The sequence below is a fragment of the Impatiens glandulifera genome, chromosome 8 (assembly GCF_907164915.1).
Source record: "Impatiens glandulifera chromosome 8, dImpGla2.1, whole genome shotgun sequence".
Taxonomy (NCBI): Eukaryota; Viridiplantae; Streptophyta; class Magnoliopsida; order Ericales; family Balsaminaceae; genus Impatiens; species Impatiens glandulifera.
In genome coordinates, this window is record NC_061869.1 from 44,524,153 (window position 1) to 44,543,807 (window position 19,655).

At 30.9% G+C, this 19,655-nt stretch overlaps 1 protein-coding gene across 2 annotated transcripts; it reads left to right on the plus strand.

Annotated features, from left to right (window-relative positions):
- The first annotated feature begins 7,817 nt into the window (after positions 1–7,817).
- Positions 7,818–17,806, plus strand: LOC124911205 (65-kDa microtubule-associated protein 6-like). Of its 2 annotated transcripts, none has more exons than XM_047451659.1 (12): positions 7,818–8,548; positions 8,819–9,022; positions 10,941–11,198; positions 11,723–11,938; positions 12,007–12,162; positions 12,258–12,417; positions 12,602–12,753; positions 13,180–13,267; positions 13,681–13,754; positions 13,833–13,907; positions 16,747–17,102; positions 17,438–17,806. In XM_047451659.1, exons 1-11 carry the CDS (start codon positions 8,465–8,467, stop codon positions 17,086–17,088), a joined length of 1,809 nt encoding a protein of 602 aa, XP_047307615.1. In that variant the 5' UTR covers positions 7,818–8,464; the 3' UTR covers positions 17,089–17,102; positions 17,438–17,806. The 2 variants fall into 2 exon arrangements, with proteins under 2 accessions (XP_047307615.1, XP_047307614.1); XM_047451658.1 differs by having other exon boundaries at positions 7,820–8,548; positions 10,935–11,198.
- Positions 17,807–19,655: the final 1,849 nt, after the last annotated feature.

Here is a 19,655-nt window from a genome sequence, read left to right on the forward strand (position 1 = left end):
AAAATTGAGTTATCTAATAAAATTTTGTCATTTTAACTTATATATTAAATTATTCTTTATTCGTTTTAAAATTTGTTTGACATTATGCACATATTTATTTTTAATATGCTAAATTATAATATATTTTGGTCAACAAATAATGTTTTTGACATTTTTATCTAAAATTGATTATAATATTCATTATCTCCTAATAATTATCATATTATTTTTTAAATAATTTTAGCATATTTTTTAAATCTTCAAACACGGGTTAGTGAAGAATCCATACAAATATTTATACATTTTATAGTTAATGACGAATTACCCTAAAATGTAATTGTGAGATGAATTGTCCAACATAAACGTTAAGTCATTTAATAAAATATTGTCATTTTAATTTATATATTAAATTATTTTTTATTCCTTTTAAAATTTGTTTGACATTATACACTTATTTTTTTAATATGCTAAATTATAATATCTTTTAAGTCAACAAATAAAATTTTTAATATTTTTGTATCTAAAATTGATCATAACACTCATTATCCTCTATTAATGATCATAATACTCATTATTTCCATGGATTCTTCCCTAAAAAATATACTCATTATTTTCTAATTTTGTAGTTATTTGTTTATTTTAATTATGAGAATGTTTATTTTAATATGTTGTCTAAATTTTTTTTGATTATTTTCAATTAAAATTTTTATTTATGTTTACACATAAATTCAACTTTATTATAAATTCGATGAGTTGGTTTGAATAAGATTACTAGACAGAAATTGATTAAATTTATGAATAAATATGAAATAAAATGGTTGATTAGTAATAAAAAAAAGTTAAAATTTTGAGTAGAATGTTGGATAAAAAATAGTCTTAATAGGTAAGGGAACTAATATTAATATTTTTTAAATAAAAAATTAAATAATTTCATTTTAAAAATTATTAATATTATTTTTCTTTCAAATATATTTAACTTATTTTTTTTTTTGTATTTTCATATTCATAATTTAAAATTATTATATATATATGTCCATAAAATATAATAAATATGTAATATATATTATTAAATAATAAAATAAAAAAAAAGATATATTTTGACATATTTTAAATTGTTAATAAAAAAATTATTATTTTAATTTATAGTTGTATTATATATGTATAATTTTACACAAAGTATTATACTATAAAATTGTTTTTATTATATAAAAATAATAATTAATGTTATTATTTAATATAATATTAATAATTAAATATATATATATATATTAATATATTATTAAATAAAAAAATCATAAAAATAAATTTAAAAAAAGTAAAAATAACTTAAGATAAATTAATAAAAATATTTTAAAATTATATATGTTTAAAAATATTTTTAATTAATTATGTTAAGTTTTATAATGATTAAGAAAATTTGAGACTTATTTATTATTATAAAAATATAAATTGAAACTCTATATATTTAATAATTAATTAATTATATTATTTTTTTATTAATATATATATATATATATATATATTTGATAAATATCAATTTTCACTAAATAGTTAAAATTAACATAACTATAAAAAATGTAAAAAAAAAAAACTTAACATGTTTTTTTTTAGTATTTTACTTTTTAAATAAATAAATCAACAATTAGGAATATTATATCAAAGTACACTTTTATATAATTTAATTGGTAATATTATTCAAAACTTAATATTTTAAAAAAAAATTGATATTTCTTTTAAGCATTTTTCAAATCAACAAAATTAAATTTCAAACCCATATAAATGAATTTTTATATTTTTTTATATTTGATAAATTTAAAAATATATATTAACATTAAATTTTAATTAAGCTAATTTTTATTAAAAAAATAATTCAAAATTAAATTTGAATTGAATAATATTAATTCTCTTCAAAACATTTATACCTAAATAATATTTTGTTTATATTTTTATATTTAAATTTTAAAAAAAAATAATGAACATGAGAATGAAGACATGTTTAAAGAATATAAATTTTAAACTTTCATGAGAAAAAAAGTATGGAAATACAACAATAATAAATATATAATAACACATATTTATTCTAGGGAATAATAGATATTTATTTTAGGAGAAAATAAATAATTTTCCTGTAATACATATGATTCTCTAGTTAGCATAGTCTATGATACATTTTGCGCTTTCTTAACCTGCCATAAAATTAGAGCTTTCATACAAGCCATTCATCGTATTGATTTTATTTTTTTAAATTTACTCTTAATTTATATAGATTGTTTTATCTCTCCTAATTAATTTATATTTTATTTTATCTTTAATTATATATAAATATATATCAAAAGTTAAGATATATAAAGAATTTTATATTTAAAAATGTGTTATTTTATTCTTATAAAAAAAATTACTTAACTAAACGAATTATAATAGCTCAAATATTAAGACTTCAATAACTTATTTTCATTATCTTAAATTGAAGTATATTATGATTTTGAAAATTGTGTTAGCATTTAAAAAAAATTGAAATGTGAAAGATAAATTTTAAAGTATGTTAATGTTTTTATGTATTTTTAATTGTTTTATTTTTAATAACTATTTATGAATGAGATAATTTTATAAAATTTATTTTTTATTTTTATTTTATAACTATCTTAGCTAATTCTCTTAATGAGATATTAACTTCAACACACCAAATTTATTTATTTTTTAAAACTTTTATTCTCCATCAACCCAAAATACTCATTAGTGCTAATTTCTAATATGATAATAAATTCCATGGTCATCAATATTTATAAAATTTAGCATGAATCTCGTACATTTACACGGATAAGAATATATATAAAATATTATTTTGTATAATTATTTTAAATAAAATTAATATTATTATAATCTAATTAATTTAAAATTAGTTTTAGTTTGTAAAAATTAAGTTTAATCTTACACTTAATATTAACATATATTTTATCTCTCGGCACCCATTTAATCCTCTCAATTGACCATAATTTTGCGACTCACGCTTTTTCATATGCATTTTTTATCCCTAGGCAAATCATCTACCAATCTTAGTCGACCTTAATTGATGACACACCTCTTATATCTCATCAAACTCAACCACTAACCTTTCAATTGACCCTCATCTTGTCACTCACACTTTTTCATATGCCTCTTTATCCCCTTGGCAAACTACCCACTAACCATAATCTTGAGACTCACACTTTTTCATATGCTTTTATCTCTCGACAAACCACTCACCAATCTTAGTCAACCTCTCTTTTACTCTCACTTCAACAAATCAACAACCAATCTCAATTGATCACAGACCTCTTATCCAATGTCAAACCAACCACTAACCACCACCCGACATCCATCTCGTGACCTCACACTTTCAAATGCTCTCATCAAATCCACCATTAATTCTAACCTCACACTCGACAAACCACCCACCACCCAACTTCCATCTCGTGACCTCACACTTTCAAATACTCGTCAAACCAACCACTAAATTCGACCTCCATCTCGTGGCCTCACACTTTTAAATGCTCATCATACCAACCACTAATTTCGTTCACACTTTTTCATATGCCTCTATCCCTCGACAAACCAGTCATCAATCTTAGTCAACCTCTCTTTTATTCTCACTTAAAAAATCAACAACCAATCCCAATTGATCACAGACCTCTTATCCAATGTCAAACCAACCACTAACCACCACCCGACATCCGTCTCGTGACCTCACACTTTCAAATTCTCATCAAACCAACCATTAATTTCAACCTCACACTCGACAAACCACCCACCACCCGACCTCCATCTCGTGACCTCACACTTTCAAATTCTTGCCAAACCAATCACTAATTCTGACCTTCATCTCTTGCATTCACACTTTTAAATGCTTATCATACCAACCATTAATTCTGACCTCACACTCAACAAAATATTCACCACCCGACTTCCATCTCGTGACCTCACACTTTCAAATATTTGTCAAACCAATCACTAATTCCGACCTCATACTTTTAGATGCCTACCATTTGTTTAAAAGTTGCGCCACCATATATTATAGTCAAGAATGTATTCTTAAAAATTTAAATTGAACCCTGGTCTTAAGAATAAAATATGATATATATATTTTTTCATTCATAATTTTTAAATTTATATATAATATTACATATTTATTTTATTTATATATATAATGATAAATTCAATTAATGAGTTATTTTATTTGAAGTTAAAAAAAATTGTTTATATATATATATAAATAAATTAAATATAAAAATTATGAAGTAGATGCATTATAACACAAAATTGTTTATATATTTATATAAATAAAATAAATACAAATATTATAAAGGTACGTGCATTTATAAAAAAAAATATTTATATGTATATATATAAATAAAATAATTATAAAATTAAAAAGGTACGTGCATTTATAAAAAAAAAATTGTTTATATATATATATAAAATAAATATAAAATTATAAAGTTGAATGTATTTATAAAAACAATTATTTATATATATATATATATAAATAAATAAAATAAATATAAAAATTATGAAAGTAAATGTATTTATAAAAAAAATTATATCTTGAATTAATATTAATATAAATAATTTATATATATATAAATTAATTAAGAAAAAGATATTTAATTAAGAAAGATACAGTAAGAAAGAGGATAGAGAAAATATTTGATGACGTAGATTATATATATGACATGTATTAATGTGGTGCTTGTTTACAAATATCATTTTATAATAATTGAGTTAATTGCACAGATGATCAGCGCCTAAAAATTGTGCAAATGACCACTTCCTATTTTTCGGATGAAAATACACCGTCGTGTAACGAGACGCTACGTCGCGTTACGTGACGGGATGACCTGTGAAAAGTCAAAAATACCCTTACTATTTAATATAATTTCGTAATTTTTTTCATTTATCTCTTCTCCTTCTTCACTCTCTTCTCTCTCTTCCCTCTCTTCTCCTCATTCTCTTTAAACAAAAACCCAAATGGCGAACGACGACTGACAACCACGACGAACTACGAACGGCGACGACACAACCATGAGCATGAACACGAGCACGATGGTGGCAACTGGTACTCTTCTTCCTCGATCATTGTTTGTTGTTTGTTTAGTTCGTTAAAAATGGTATGGTCGCGAGACAATTGTTCTGTCGCGAGACACGACCATACCATTTATAATGAACAATTCACAATGGTAAGATCGCGTATCGCGACAGCATGATCGTCTCGCGACAGAACGATTTTCTCACGACGACACGCACGTCTCGCGACGACACCATTTTTAATAAATAATTGCATGACTTCAATGGTATGCTCGTATCTCGCAACGCCTGATCGTCTCGCGACCATACCATTAATATTGAATAATTGCATGACTTCAATTGTATGGTCGTGTCTCGCGACGACTCCTAATTCTAATAGTATTATTTATCCATTCATGTTTTCAATTGCAGCTGAAATATTCATTTTGTATAATGGAGAGTGGAAATTTGTTGAGGGTATAATGCCTTTTCATGGAAATTCATGCAAAACTTTGGAACGGGTTTTGTCCGTCGTAGTGTTCGTCGTTCGCCGATAGTCATTTGTTAGAAGAGAGTCAAATCATTCGTTCGTTGCTAGAGTCACTTAGGGTTTAGAGAGAACGCGGAGAAGAGAGAGAAAAGAGAGAACGAAAAATAAAGAAATGAAAAAAACTTGAGAATTAATATACAGAATTAGGGTTCCATCGCGTCATCAATAAGCAGAGGAAAAGAAACTAACATGGATTCCCTTAGTAACGGCGAGCGAACCGGGATCAGCCCAGCTTGAAAATTGAACGGCTTCGTCGTTCGAATTGTAGTCTGGAGAAGCGTCCTCAGCGGCGGACCGGACCCAAGTTCCCTGGAAGGGGGCGCTAGAGAGGGCGTCGTGTCTGGACCCTGTCATACCACGAGGCGCTGTCATCGAGTCGGGTTGTTTGGGAATGCAGCCCAATCGGGCGGTAAATTTCGTCCAAGACTAAATATTGACGAGAGACCGATAGCAAACAAGTACCGCGAGGGAAAGATGAAAAAGATTTTAAAAAGAGAGTCAAAGAGTGCTTGAAATTGTCGGGAGAGAAGCGGATGGGGCCGGCGATGCACCACGGTCGGATGTGGAACGGTTAATATCCGATCTACCAATCGTCTCGTGGTGTGGACCAGTGCGGACGAAAGTATTTTCATCCATAAATTAGGAATTAGTCATTTGCGTAATTTTTATTAGGCGTTGTTCATGTGCGCAATTAAGTCAATTATTATGGTCATTTCATCCAATTTCTACCTTATATATAACAAAATTTATTTTATAAAGTTATTATGTTCAAAATAGTTATAAGTATGAATATAGATAATATGTATTATATTTTATTTTATTACACTAAATATATTATAGAATATATTATTAAAAATATTGTAACCCATCAAATATCATTATAAAAAATATTGTAACCCATAAAATATCATCTAATACAATTATAAAGAAGATTGTAACTAACTTCAATACCTCTAATAGCGATATTCTCACGACGGCACACACATCTCGCGACGACACCATTTTTAATAAATAATTGCATGACTTCAATGGTATGCTCGCGTCTCGCGACCATACCATTACTATAGAATAATTGAATGACTTCAATTGTATGGTCGCTCGCGACAATTCCTCATTCTAATAGTATTATATATCCATTCATGTTTTCAATTGCTCCTGAAATATTCATTTTGTATAATGGAGAGTGAAAATTTGTTGATGGTACAATGTCTTTTCATGGAAATTCATACAAAATTTTGGAACAAGTTTTGTCTGTCATAGTGTTCGTCGTTCACCGATAGTCGTTCGTTAGAAGAGAGCCAAATCGTTCGTTCGTTGTTAGAGTCACTAAGGGTTTAGAGAGAACGCGGAGAAGAGAGAACGCAGAGAAGAGTGATATCGAAAAATAATGAAATGAAAAAAAAATTGAGAATTTATATCAAGAATTAGGGTTCCGTCGCGTCACGCGACGGGAGTATTTTCGTCCATAAAATAGAGAGTGATCATTTGCGTAATTTTTATTAGGCGTTGATCATCAATACAATTAAGTCAATTATTAGGGTCATTTTATCAAATTTCTCCTAGATAACAAATGTTATTTTATAAAATTATTATGTTCAAAATAGTTATAAGTATGAATATAGATAATATGTATTATATTTTATTTTATTACACTAAATATATTATAGAATATATTATTAAAAATATTGTAACCCATCAAATATCATTATAAAAAATATTGTAACCCATAAAATATCATCTAATACAATTATAAAGAAAGATTGTAACTAACTTCAATACCTCTTAATTCAATGCTTCCTACCTTCTCAGATGCCCAAAATGTGTAATAATTTAAATTAAATTTGAGATCAAAATATATATTAAAGTAGAATAAGAGAATCTTAACCAAACAAGGCAACTACAACAACTAAGTCAAACAAGTTTAATAATAATAATACATATAGAAGAAATACATGCGTATTTTAATGGCCCTGCAACCCACAGTTGTTGAAGCATCACTTCTACTTCATTTGAAAGAGACAACAAACCATCCCACATTTGTACTAATGTGCGCGGATCTGGACCCCTCTTCAGTCTCACCTGCCACACTGGCGCAATTAACCTCATCCATCGTCTCTATATCCTAATTTGATCTTCAAATCCTAATTTTTGTTGAATTAATTTCTATCTAATCTTCGAGTGAGTGAAAATTTCTCTCTCCCGCTCACTGTCTATTTCTTTTGGTTTTGTTTTACGTCTGAGCTTGCCTCCACTACCATCTTGTTTTTGTTTTTCTCTCCCACCTGTAACTTTCATCTTCGTAATGGGATCATTCTCCACTTTATGGAAAGTGAAAAAAAATAAAAATTTGGTGAGTTGGTGGATAAAGGAGGTATTTTTTTAGCATTGGGGTAGAGGCTTTAAGAGTTCTGGCCTCCTTTAGACCCGCTCATTAATTGTGTCAATTGTTTTTCCTTCTCTGGAGTCCATTTTTTGGGCATCGCGGGCCCTCTCTGTTTACCGGCTAATCACTTCTCTTATCTGTCTTCCTTTCTCTCTCATCTCTTCATTTCGTCTTCAGAATAGATTCTTCGTTGAGTTCTCAAGGGTTGTTGGTGAGTTGTTGGATAATGGAGGTGGGTTTTTGAGCTTTCAGGAAGCTTCAGATCTGTTGCTTTAAGAGATGATGAAGAAAGCGTTAATATGTAAACCCACTGTTTCTTGAACAGAAACTCTGTCTTCGTCTTAGAAACTCCGCATACCCAATTTCCTTTTCTCTTTCTCTCTGTCTCTGCCAGTCTTCTATCTCTCCCACTCTGCAAATTTTGAGGGTTTTCTTGCTTTACTTTCTTCTGTGTTTCTTGGGGGTGAATCAATTTCTTGGAGTGGAATTGTCTGTTTGAGGGGTTTGGAGAAATGTTACCGGGTTTCATGTCTCCTACAGCCAGAGGAGGAGTAGGCACAAGAAACAACTGCAATGTTTTGCTTAGAGAGCTTCAGGTTTGTTTCTATTTCTTTTCTTGCTCTCTCAATTGACCAATTTCATGAAACCTTTATTTCCCTTTTTCTGGAAATAAATCGTTCTTTCTTGTTCATGTAGCCAGAGTCTATCAAAGCTACATGAGAAAAGACAAACATCAAAATTTACAGTTTTATTCATTTTGTTTCTCTTTGTATTCTTGTAATCTTGGATAAGTAGCTTCTAATGAGAATGAAATACATGTTGATTATGTAATATGTTTCTCTTGTCACTTTATCTTTCATGAACAGCAAATTTGGAATGAAATGGGCGAGAGTGAAGCTGATAAAGATTGGATGCTGTCGGAGATTGAAAGAGAGTGTTTGGAAGTATATCAGAGAAAGTTAGACGAAGCTGCTAATGCTAAGGCAAATCTTCACCAGTCTGTTGTTGCAAAGGAGGCAGAGTTTGCAACACTGATGGCTTCTCTTGGAGAACTTAATCTTCATTCACCGGTAATCTTGCTTGTTTATTTATTCATTAATGGATACTTGTTTTGTTGGTTATAAATGCATTTCTATATGCATTTCACATCATTTAAGAGAAAAAATACTTCAAAGAACATTGCAGGTACAATTGTCCTTGTATTCCTTTTCTATTCTTATTCCAAGTTTATACCATGAGCCTTTTGGTTTGAAAGTTGTATCATAATCTCAATAATGGGGGGTTTTCAATCTGTTTTAGAATAGAGATGCTTTTAGGTTTAATTAAAAAATTTGGTTGAGTGAGATCACAGTTGCATTTGACAAATAAAATTGTGAACTGGATTATGATTCCAGATTTCCACATTTGTGTAAAAGAAAAGTTTAGAGTTAGATTTTAGACTGAATGTGCAAAAGTGTAAGAATCTTCATAATTGATGTTGGGTTATTTGGGATTTTTATTGTTCTTTTTGAAAAAAAATATATTGTTTGGTGGAAAGATAAGTTATTTCGGTTTTTAATTGGTTGAATTACTATAATGTTCTTTCATATTTAAAATTTATAAAAATAAAGTAAGGAGATTTTGGTATTTTGTTGATGAATTGAGTGATTAGATAGTTGGAAAGAAATATGATGTGATAGATGGGTTTTTGGTAAAAATTCCAAAAAACCCAGCATCAAACGAACTCTAAGATTTGGCGAAGGTGCACATAAGTCCTTAAAACTTTTAAAAATGCATATTTAGATAAGGAGATGGTTGCTTAATGAAGATGATTGTTTAAGAATAGGGTTATGTGTACCATTTTGATGGTAAAATTCTGTACTCTTTTCTTTTTCTTAAAGTTAAAAGTTTGTATTAAAAGATTTGTTGCAAGGAGACCTACTATTTGTCTCTGACAAATAAAATTGTGAATTAGATTATGATTCCAAAATTGTTTTATTTGTTAAAAAAAGAAGGTTTAGTTATGTTTTAGACTGATTTACATGCTGTTTGTAAAGTTGGATCATGGATCTTTGTCATCTAAGTGCAAGAATGCTCAAAATATGAAAAGAAAGGACAACAGTTTTTGTTGAAGGTGCACTAAGCCCTTCAACTTTACAAAAATGGTACGAACATGATTAAAATAATTCTTTTCATTGGAAATACCTTTGATTGAAATTACAATTAAACCACTCGTCTTTCAACCTTCAATGAACACATAGACCCCATTCCTATTTGGAAACACTTTTTTGCTAGATTTCTCATTGGGTGTGAATCCAGATGAGATCATGTTTTAGTTAAGACACAAATTAAAAAAAATTTATCATTGGCGGTTTCTCGATTGATTCCAGATCAATCTAGATCCCAAAACAAAAAAACTGTTTCCAAATGGGTCAGTTAGCTTAAATTTCTAAATATATTAAACTACAATTCCTTTTATAGGTTTTCTGCTTAAATATTTGAGAATTCTTCTAGAGCTGGTTTGATCTTGGTTTTTGAGGTTTTATCCAAAAACCTGGTTTGATAAAAAAAAGTAGGTTATTTGGGTTTTTAATCGATTTAATTACTAAAATGTCCTTTTGTATTTAAAATTTAAATTTAATAAAAATAAAGAAAGGGTATTTTTTTTTTTATGAAATGAGAGATTTGATGGTTAAAATGATAATGATGTGATAGTGCGAGAATTTATAAAAAAAATGGGTAAAAATCTCAAAAAAACCCGGATCAAAACGAGTCCCTAGTCTTTAGATTGAGGAGATGGTTGCTTCATGAAGATGATTGCATATCCATGAGCCATTTCCTATCTGAACTATTATTTTTTTGTGAATGATTATGACATGTTAAGGAAAAAAGAAGAAAATTATGCTACATGTATGACGTTTTCTTTTAAATGTTAAAATTTGTATTAATAGAGCTGTTGCTAAGGAGAGTACTAAGAATACAATATAATTTGCAAACTGTTAGATCCAGAAGGAGAAAAGAGCAATAACATTAAGGGAGCATCTCTCATCCCTTCACCCATTAGTGGAAGAGTTGAAACTGAAAAAGGAGGAAAGGGTTAAGGAATTTGCAGATCTAAAGGTACAGATTGATAAGATCACTGCAGAGATTTCAGGATACGGCCATCATAACGGTTCTCTATATTCCTTAAATCTTGAAGAACAAGATTTATCTCTTAGAAAGCTTAATGATTACCAAACACACTTGCGAGGTCTTCAAAGACAGAAGGTATGATGACTCAATGATTACATAAAACCTATTTGTATTTCTTTGTACAATAATGTTCATACCAAGTCTTGAACATTAGTCTATTGTTTTTTATACCATAATTTCTCTCATTCTTTATGCTAGAGCATGAATGAACTGCAAGAGCTATATCTGTTATCAGGAATATTAAACATCATTTATATGTATATTTGGAAATAGATTGAAAAGGAAAATACCCGATTTGGAAACACTTATACAAAAATTCTGGATCGAGAAACGTATCTGGATCAGATTATATTTGGAAACTAGACTTAGTCAGAGAGACAACATAAAATTTATTGGTTAAAGAGAAGAAACGGACAAAGAGACTAGGACTTGTTTGTTATTTAGAAATAATCTGGTATTTTTTTCACATTGTTTGATGAAAAGTTGTTTATTTGTGTCAAATGATCGAAATATCCTTAATATGTAATATTAAACAAAAAAACAAAGTAAGGGTATTTTGATATATAATATATGTTAACTTGAACAATTTGTTGCGACAGTCTGACCGGCTCCAAAAGATCTTGGGATTTGTGAATGAGGTGCATTCCTTATGTGGTGTGCTTGGACTAGATTTTGTAAGGACAATAGGTGATGTACATCCTAGTTTGCATGGGACCAGCGTTGAGCAGTCCACCAACATCAGTGACAGCACAGTAGAAGGTCTAGAAAAGACTATCACCAGACTCAAATTAGAGAGAAAAAACAGATACCAAAAGGTATTTGAATCTCGATTTCTTTTAATTTCTTTGAGCGTTTGAATTGAAACCCATGATCTCTCATGCAGCTGAAAGATATTGTTTCAACACTATCTGAATTATGGAATCTGATGGGATCGACGAAAGAAGAGAAACAAAAACTTTCTGGAATCGTTTCCATATTTAGAGCTTCGGGAACAGAAATCTTGAAATCTGGAGCCCTTTCAACCGAAAATATCGAACAGGTCTTGGAATTGTTTCCATATTTTGTAGATTCCTTCATCTAACTTTTATTCAAGATTTTAGTGTAAAAGGAAAAAAATGTGTTCTTGTATGGCAGGCTTTGGAAGAGGTTGAGAGGCTAACTAACTTGAAAGCAAGCAGAATGAAGGAACTGGTAATGAAAAAGAGATCGGAGTTGGAAGATTTATGCCGTAAAATCCATGTTTTACCCGATCCAAACACCGCTCCTGAGAAATCTAGTGCATTGATAGACTCTGGTAAGGATCACGTGTACTTGTGATGATATTTTTTTTTGTGATTTGGAAAAAGACCTTGTATTAGTAATTAGAAGGATTTACAAAATTTTAATGAGATGCTGGTTTATTTTCAAAAGAAAAAATATACAACTTGTGATGATGTCTTATTGTTGAAAAAGCTAATCTAAATAGTTTTGATGATTAGGTCTTGTCGATCCGTGTGAACTTATGGCGAATATTGAAGCTCAGATCATTAGAATAAAGGATGAAGCACTTAGCCGTAAAGAGATTATGGATAAGATCGAAAGATGGCTTTCTGTCTGCGACGAGGAAAACTGGCTTGAAGAATATAATCAAGTAAGTTTGCAAGTATAATAAGCATTAAGCTGTATTTCGTTCCCATTTGAATACACTTATTGTTTATAGATCTGGATCTATTTTAATATACATAAATATAAATAAATTGTTGAATCCGTCTCTGATTAAATTTAGTAATTTACTCTCCAAACATTTATCAGGAAACAAATCCAACCCCATTTGAAAACACTTATTGTTTCTGTTTTTGTATCTAGATACATGTATAGATATTAAAATATATTTTTGTATTTGAAACGGATCCATATACCGAAACAGAAACAATTATTGTTAAGGCCGTGTTGAAATGGTTTGAAATGTTTGTTACTTTTAAACTTATTCGAAGGCCTTGTTTGTCTAAGTTTTTGTTTTTTGTCTTTTATATCAGATGTATTACTTTAGTTCTAAATGCACTGTCAAATTTTTCAGGATGACAATCGGTACAATGCTGTAAGAGGTGCTCACACGAACCTCAAACGGGCGGAACGTGCACGAATTACTGTTACCAAGATTCCAGGTTTTCCCTCTATAATGTACCATCCTAGAGATCTTGGATTTGTAGAAAAAAAAGAGGTAGATGAGAATAGAAGGATCTAAGCCTTAGAGATAAGATAAACCAGATTGGTGTTTTTCGCTGAATAGATAAACCATATTCATATAATTCATGATTGCCCATAATACATTATACTCTACTATTTATATCTACTTCATATACTAATTACTATATTACCCATACCATATAGAACACTTAGGGTTGACAATGGGAAGGATTGAGACTGGGAGTGGTCTTACCGACCATGCCCTCTTACCATCAAGAATAAATTTGTTGAATCCCCGAGAGACACAATTTGTACTATATTGTATTGTAGATAACAACTTCATAGTAATTTCGTTGGGTGCTCTACTAAATAATATTTTCTTTGTGGACAGTGATGGTTGATAGTTTGATTAGCAAGACACTAGCTTGGGAGGATGAGCACAAGAAATTATTTCATTATGATGGGGTAAGAGATTTCTACATGTGATCATGACTACTCTTCCTATTGTTGTGCAATCATATAATTAATTTTTACCCTTATTAGGTTCGATTGGTCTCAATACTAGAGGATTACAAGTTAGCCAGACAACAAAAAGAACACGAGAAGAAACGACAAAGGGTAATTCTATTTATACATTATGTTATGCACTTAACAATATGTTTTTTACTTTTATTATTAAAATGTTATAGTTTTTATTAACAATGTGTAATAGATTTAACAAATAGTAACAATAACTGTGATGGAGATGAGAAGATAGACAGAAGGGATGGGAACAGTAGAATAAGGTGAGAATAGATTGGAATTAAGGTGAGGATGCAAAATACCTTTGGGCTACAAATTTCAGCATAACATAACCTATCCATTTATTACTCCTTATAAACTTCTCTCAGTGGGCCTAAACTATTACATAAAATGGCGCATGGCCTTAGTGAATAATAACTCATGACAAGGCTTGCTCTTCCACTGCTCGGGTCCACATGAGAAACCGGTTGTAGCCAGTTGTATAGTCGTTGATAGTACACGAGTAAAACAAAACACTAGACCCCTCTTAACTTCCCTTTTAAGTCTGGAGGTTTTACCTGATGTCTCGGACTCTTGCATTCTTCCCCAGAATCCCATGCCATGACAAACTTCAAGGAAATATCAGGTGGTTTTCCCAAAGGTCGCAGATGCTTGCCTTCGTCTCCCAAATCCATATTGAAATTCGCGTGAAATTCAAGTGGTTTGGTGACTCGTGTTCTTTCATATCCCCCTTCGAAAGAAGGCTCCAATGTTTATTGTTGCCGGAAAGTCTTTCACAAACATTGCTTGAGCAATATAAATCTGATAAATATCACCTACTTCCAAAATGGATCCCTTATTAAACAAGAAAGAAGACGTATGTTCAAATTAATACCTTCCTCTTGTCGATGCAAAGTGCTTTTCTGAATCTGCACTCACTTCGTTTGAATATATTTCTCTTCGTTCTGCTTCTTCTTCCTTTTCTATGATGCACATCGCCTCCTTTTCCGAGAGCAGCGGCGTCTCAACCTTCTCACATTAAGGTTCGGCTGAAGGTCCCTTGTTCTCGTCTTCTTCATTTTTGGACTTTAACTTCATATCATCGTAAGACAACAACAATGAATCTATCTGACTTAGTTTCTTCATGGAATTTGTTGTTATGTCTAACAAAACTTTCAATTTGTCATGCCTTGCTTCCCCTTCCGCCCTTCTTCTTGATTCTGCACTTCTTCTTGATTCAAATCTAATCACAAGCTCCTTATCTATCTTCCCATTTAGATCTAACAAAACTTTGTAGACTTTTTCATAAGAGTTTTGTTGAAATGTTTCCTCAATGCTGATGTAAATTCCTTCTATGTCAATGTAACTGTATAATTCTTGTAAGAAATGAACCATATAAACTACTCACTCACATCTCCTACTCTCTAGTGGTGTCTTATTTCCTACTCTTAGTGGTGTCTTATGCTTTTGAAATATCAGTTCAAGAGAAAGAATCCAACCGTCAACATCTTTTCCATCACAGGCTGGAGGTCTTGTAAATGTATCGGGATAGTGAAAACATGAAATCTATCTGGATAGAGATAGTAAAAACTCATGTAGTTTTCAACAAGTCAACAAATCATCTCAGCATAATTATATTGTAATCTCATGTTGCATTCCACCATTCCTTTTCTTAGGAACAAACCAATTATTTATTTCTGTTGACTTCCAACTTCCAAATCAAACAAGCCTCTATATCTTAGAACAATTAATCGAGTAGCCGTTCTGTTCAAACAACTCTCAAAACAAACAAGCCTCAAGTGAATGAGTCTCTTCTCTCACTAGTTCCTCATTACAAAGACGGAAATTGATTCAACCATCGGGCAATCGGTGAATCTCCAAATAACCCTTACCTTGCAGAAATCATAGCTCTCAAAAGTTTCTGGTTCATTTCTTGAATCAGTCGGACTCGCCATTGTCACCTGGAGGTTATAGGGCAGAATTGTGACTTGTGTCAAAGCCGGTTCAGGTTGGAACATCCTAGCTTTCCATTCGAATTCACAGTGGAGGTGAGTTTCTTTTTCTGTTGTCAGAAATCAACATGGAGTGAGGCTCGAACTTGCAGACAAGTGATTGAAATTCACAACTTAGTTGATTCACACACAAGTAGAACAACTTTTCTTTAGCACGGAAATGAAAGCATGGATAGAGGGACATATTGAAGGGAGGAGTGAGGATGACCATTGTAATAGATTGAACGGATAGTAACAATATATGAGAAGATAGAAAGAATAAGGTGAATTAGTATAAGTTGAGGAAAAATAATACTTTTCGGCTACAATTTTCAGCATAATATAACTTATCCCTAATTACTTCTTATATACTACTCTTAGTGGGACCTTATCCCTAATTCCCTTCTTATATGCTACTCTTAGTAAGCCTAAACTACTACATGACCTCTGAGAATAATAACCCATTAGACAAAGTTCTCGTGAAACACAAAGTTCTTGTAATGTGACTACTATTGAATGCTACTTCCTTCAATAGAAACAACAATAAAAGTAAAAGAAAGGGGAACAAGAAGAAGAAAGGGTGGGTGAAAAGCTTCAACATCAGCCTACAATGTTGGAAATACTTTTTAAATTTGTTTATGGTTTCAGATTTAGATAGAAAACAATATATACGTTTGATCTGTCTAACTACGTTTAATTTCCAAAAGTTGTTTCCTTTGAATCCAAATCCAGATACAAAAAGAAATGTGATTCCAAATGGGCAATACACTAACTCAAAACAACACAAGCATTTTCTATCTAAAAACACTATAACATGTTTATCATATTCAATCTTACTCTGCTTAACTTGAACCTTTCTTCTACCACTTCTTCTCCTACCCAATTTATGCTTTACAGAAATTGATTTCCTTTACCCTGAATTTTGGTTTGGTTTGGCGGTCTTGTTGTTTTGTTTGATTGTGCAGGACCAGAAGAAGCTGCAGGATTTGCTAATGACTGAGAAGGAAGCCTTGTATGGGTCTAAACCTAGTCCGAGAAGAAGCAGTAGCTTTAGAAAGACAAATGGATACCGTCCGAACGGGAATGGATCGATGACTCCCACCCCTAGAAGAAACTCTTTGGGCGGTGCAACCCCGGAGCTTCTTACACCACGCTCTTATTCGGGTCGCCAAAATGGTTATTTCAGGGAGATAAGAAAGCTGTCCACTGCACCTCTCAACTTTGTGGCAATAGCTAAGGAAGATACTATTTCATTTTCATCTATTTGTGGGTCAGAACCGGAATCTCCTCCTTTGGGTTCAAGCTGAACTTGACATATACGGTATGTTACCATCACATAAGAACATATGATAATGGGTAATTTTGAAGATGTTGAGAAGTAATTTGCGCCAATTTTAATAGTTCGGATAGTAAAATAAGTTTTTCCCCCTAAAATAACATTCAAATTATATCAAGGGTTATTTGGATTAAATACATAATAAAGATAAAATATCAAATACGTATTTTGGTCATTTGACCCATATAATTTACTCATAAAAACAATATTTTTAAAAAACCCTTATATCAATCAAACAAGCTCTAAAAGTGGACTGACCAAATATAACTGAACCCTACTATTTGAACCAAACATGAACAGTTCTGTTTGATGCATCGCAGGTGACACAAAAGGGTGAATCTTCTGCAGAAATAGAAGGTTTTTCTAGAGATTCCAGTGACAGAAACTGTACAATTTGATTGGGAGTGGGGAAACATACATTGTGAATATGAAGTGGCATAATTGTAATATTTCTAGTAGAAGTTTGAAAACCTAACATTTGATGGTGATGTGAAACAGAAAATAAACTGAGGCTGGAGTTCCTTAACAATCAATCAATCTGCAGGGGATGATGACTTATGTTTAGGAAGGATTGACTTTGTTGAGTGTTATAATATTTAGCTAGTGGCATCAATTATAGGGATGATGTTGATGATGATGATGATGATTGTACTGAATGTGTATTTGTTGTTAATCTCTTTGTTTTCTTATTTTTTCTTCCTGGTTCCTTCCTGTGTATATAAAATATGTATGAAATGTGAGATTTCAGTGTTTGATTTGATTTACAGTATCTTGTATTGATCTTTCATGGGTGGGGTGCTGCTGCGAATTATTGTTCGAGTCTAGATTAGTGTTTGAAAGAAATTACTTGATAGTTCTCTATTGTTCATTGATTAAGCGTAATAACTCATTTTTACGAGGTTACGAGTCTTCTGTGATATGGGTTCATGGTCATCCAAATTTGGATTGGAGTCAAATTTCTAATGCTGACCTAATTAGAGGCACTACTTGAGGTTATTGGCAACCTGTGGGGACATGGTGTAAACATTGAGGATTGTAGTACATACAAGATGTTGACTCACTTATATAATTTAATAATGAATTTGAGTTCTTAATTAAATTTTAATTCTTTTAGAATCTGAATTAAATTATATATTAATATAAAATTTATGTTATAATTTTTTTTAATTAAGACAATTCAAAGTCATAATCAAACTCGTTACCTTCTGGTTTATTAAGTCGACTCACCACTGAGTTATTTTGACATGTTTCATAAATTTATAATATTGATAAAAACTTTCACGACCTAAAGGTGAATTAAAATTTAAGTTATATTATTAAGTATGTCTTATTTAATATTTTAGATATGTTAATAGTTTCTAGACTTCACCATTTATTTAGGATGATCCATACTTGTTAGTTTAAAGGCTGATAAAAAAAAGTGTCTTTCTAATTTATTTAGGGATGATAAGTTTGATAACTGATAATAAAAGGTTTGATAACCAGCCTGAAAACTGTGAAAGATGTTATCCCCTAAACCATCTTGATAGCGAGACATGCAATTGGTTGTCAAGAAGTGATCTATCACATGAGCCTGCAACTGGTGAGTCCACTAATAATAGTTACTCAATGTTTTGAACTTTTTGATTGTATTTGTGCAAGGCAATATGGAGTTGTATATTTGAGAAATTTGAGGAAATGACCCTCCAGATGTGCCTAATTACGGATGGTGCGGGCCCATAATTTTAATAGCGCTGGTGACCCTTTTTTTTAATGACAATTATACCCTTGCGTAACGCAATTCCAGTTCCGTGACGCAACCGGTTTTTTTTTTTTAAAAATTTTTTTTCGTCTCGTGGTTGCGTGACGCAACTGGGGCATTTTCGTCAAAAAAATTTCATAATTAAAATTTTTTGAAAAATAAAAAAATAAAAAATTGCGTCACGCAACCTGAGAATGCGTGACGCAATAGGGATATTTTCGTAAAAAAAAGGGTCACCAGCGCTATTAAAATTATGGGCCCGCACCATCCGTAATTAAGCCCATCTGGAGGGTCATTTCCTCAAATTTCCCGTATATTTTCCTCTTGTATAGAGTACATAATATTTGACATGAATTGCATCAGTCTGTTCATTGAACCAATGGATAGTTATTCAATGTTTGAAATTTGCATCACTATATATAGTCTACAGGTTTAGGGAGTTGTATATAGTAATCTTGTATAGAGGACATAACACTTGGCATGAATTGCATATGTTTCGTTCATTGGTAACTTGTTGGTTGCACCATCTATATGGTTTTATTGCATGACCAAAGACCATGTTAGTAATTTAATAGTTCCTTTGTTGGTAATGCATGGCTAGAATTAATAGAAACATCAAAAAAATATAAAAAGATCCTCTATAAGTTTTTTACATGTATTGACCAAATATTTACCTAAAGCCTAGATTTATTAGTGATATTGTGTCTTGCATATGAAAAGTGTTGTTAAGTATATAACAATACCCTCACCTTCTATGAGGCCAATATCTATTGTAAAAAAATATCATAAATTAATGT

What these genes read in the sequence shown, in the direction of transcription:
- LOC124911205 (XM_047451658.1), top strand. Translation starts at nt 8,465, where the DNA reads ATGTTACCGGGTTTCATGTCTCCTACAGCCAGAGGAGGAGTAGGCACA. An exon ending in AACTTAATCTTCATTCACCG is followed by an intron (nt 9,023 to 10,934) that starts GTAATCTTGCTT and finishes GCAAACTGTTAG; the next exon opens with ATCCAGAAGGAGAAAAGAGC. An exon ending in TACTGTTACCAAGATTCCAG is followed by an intron (nt 13,268 to 13,680) that starts GTTTTCCCTCTA and finishes CTTTGTGGACAG; the next exon opens with TGATGGTTGATAGTTTGATT.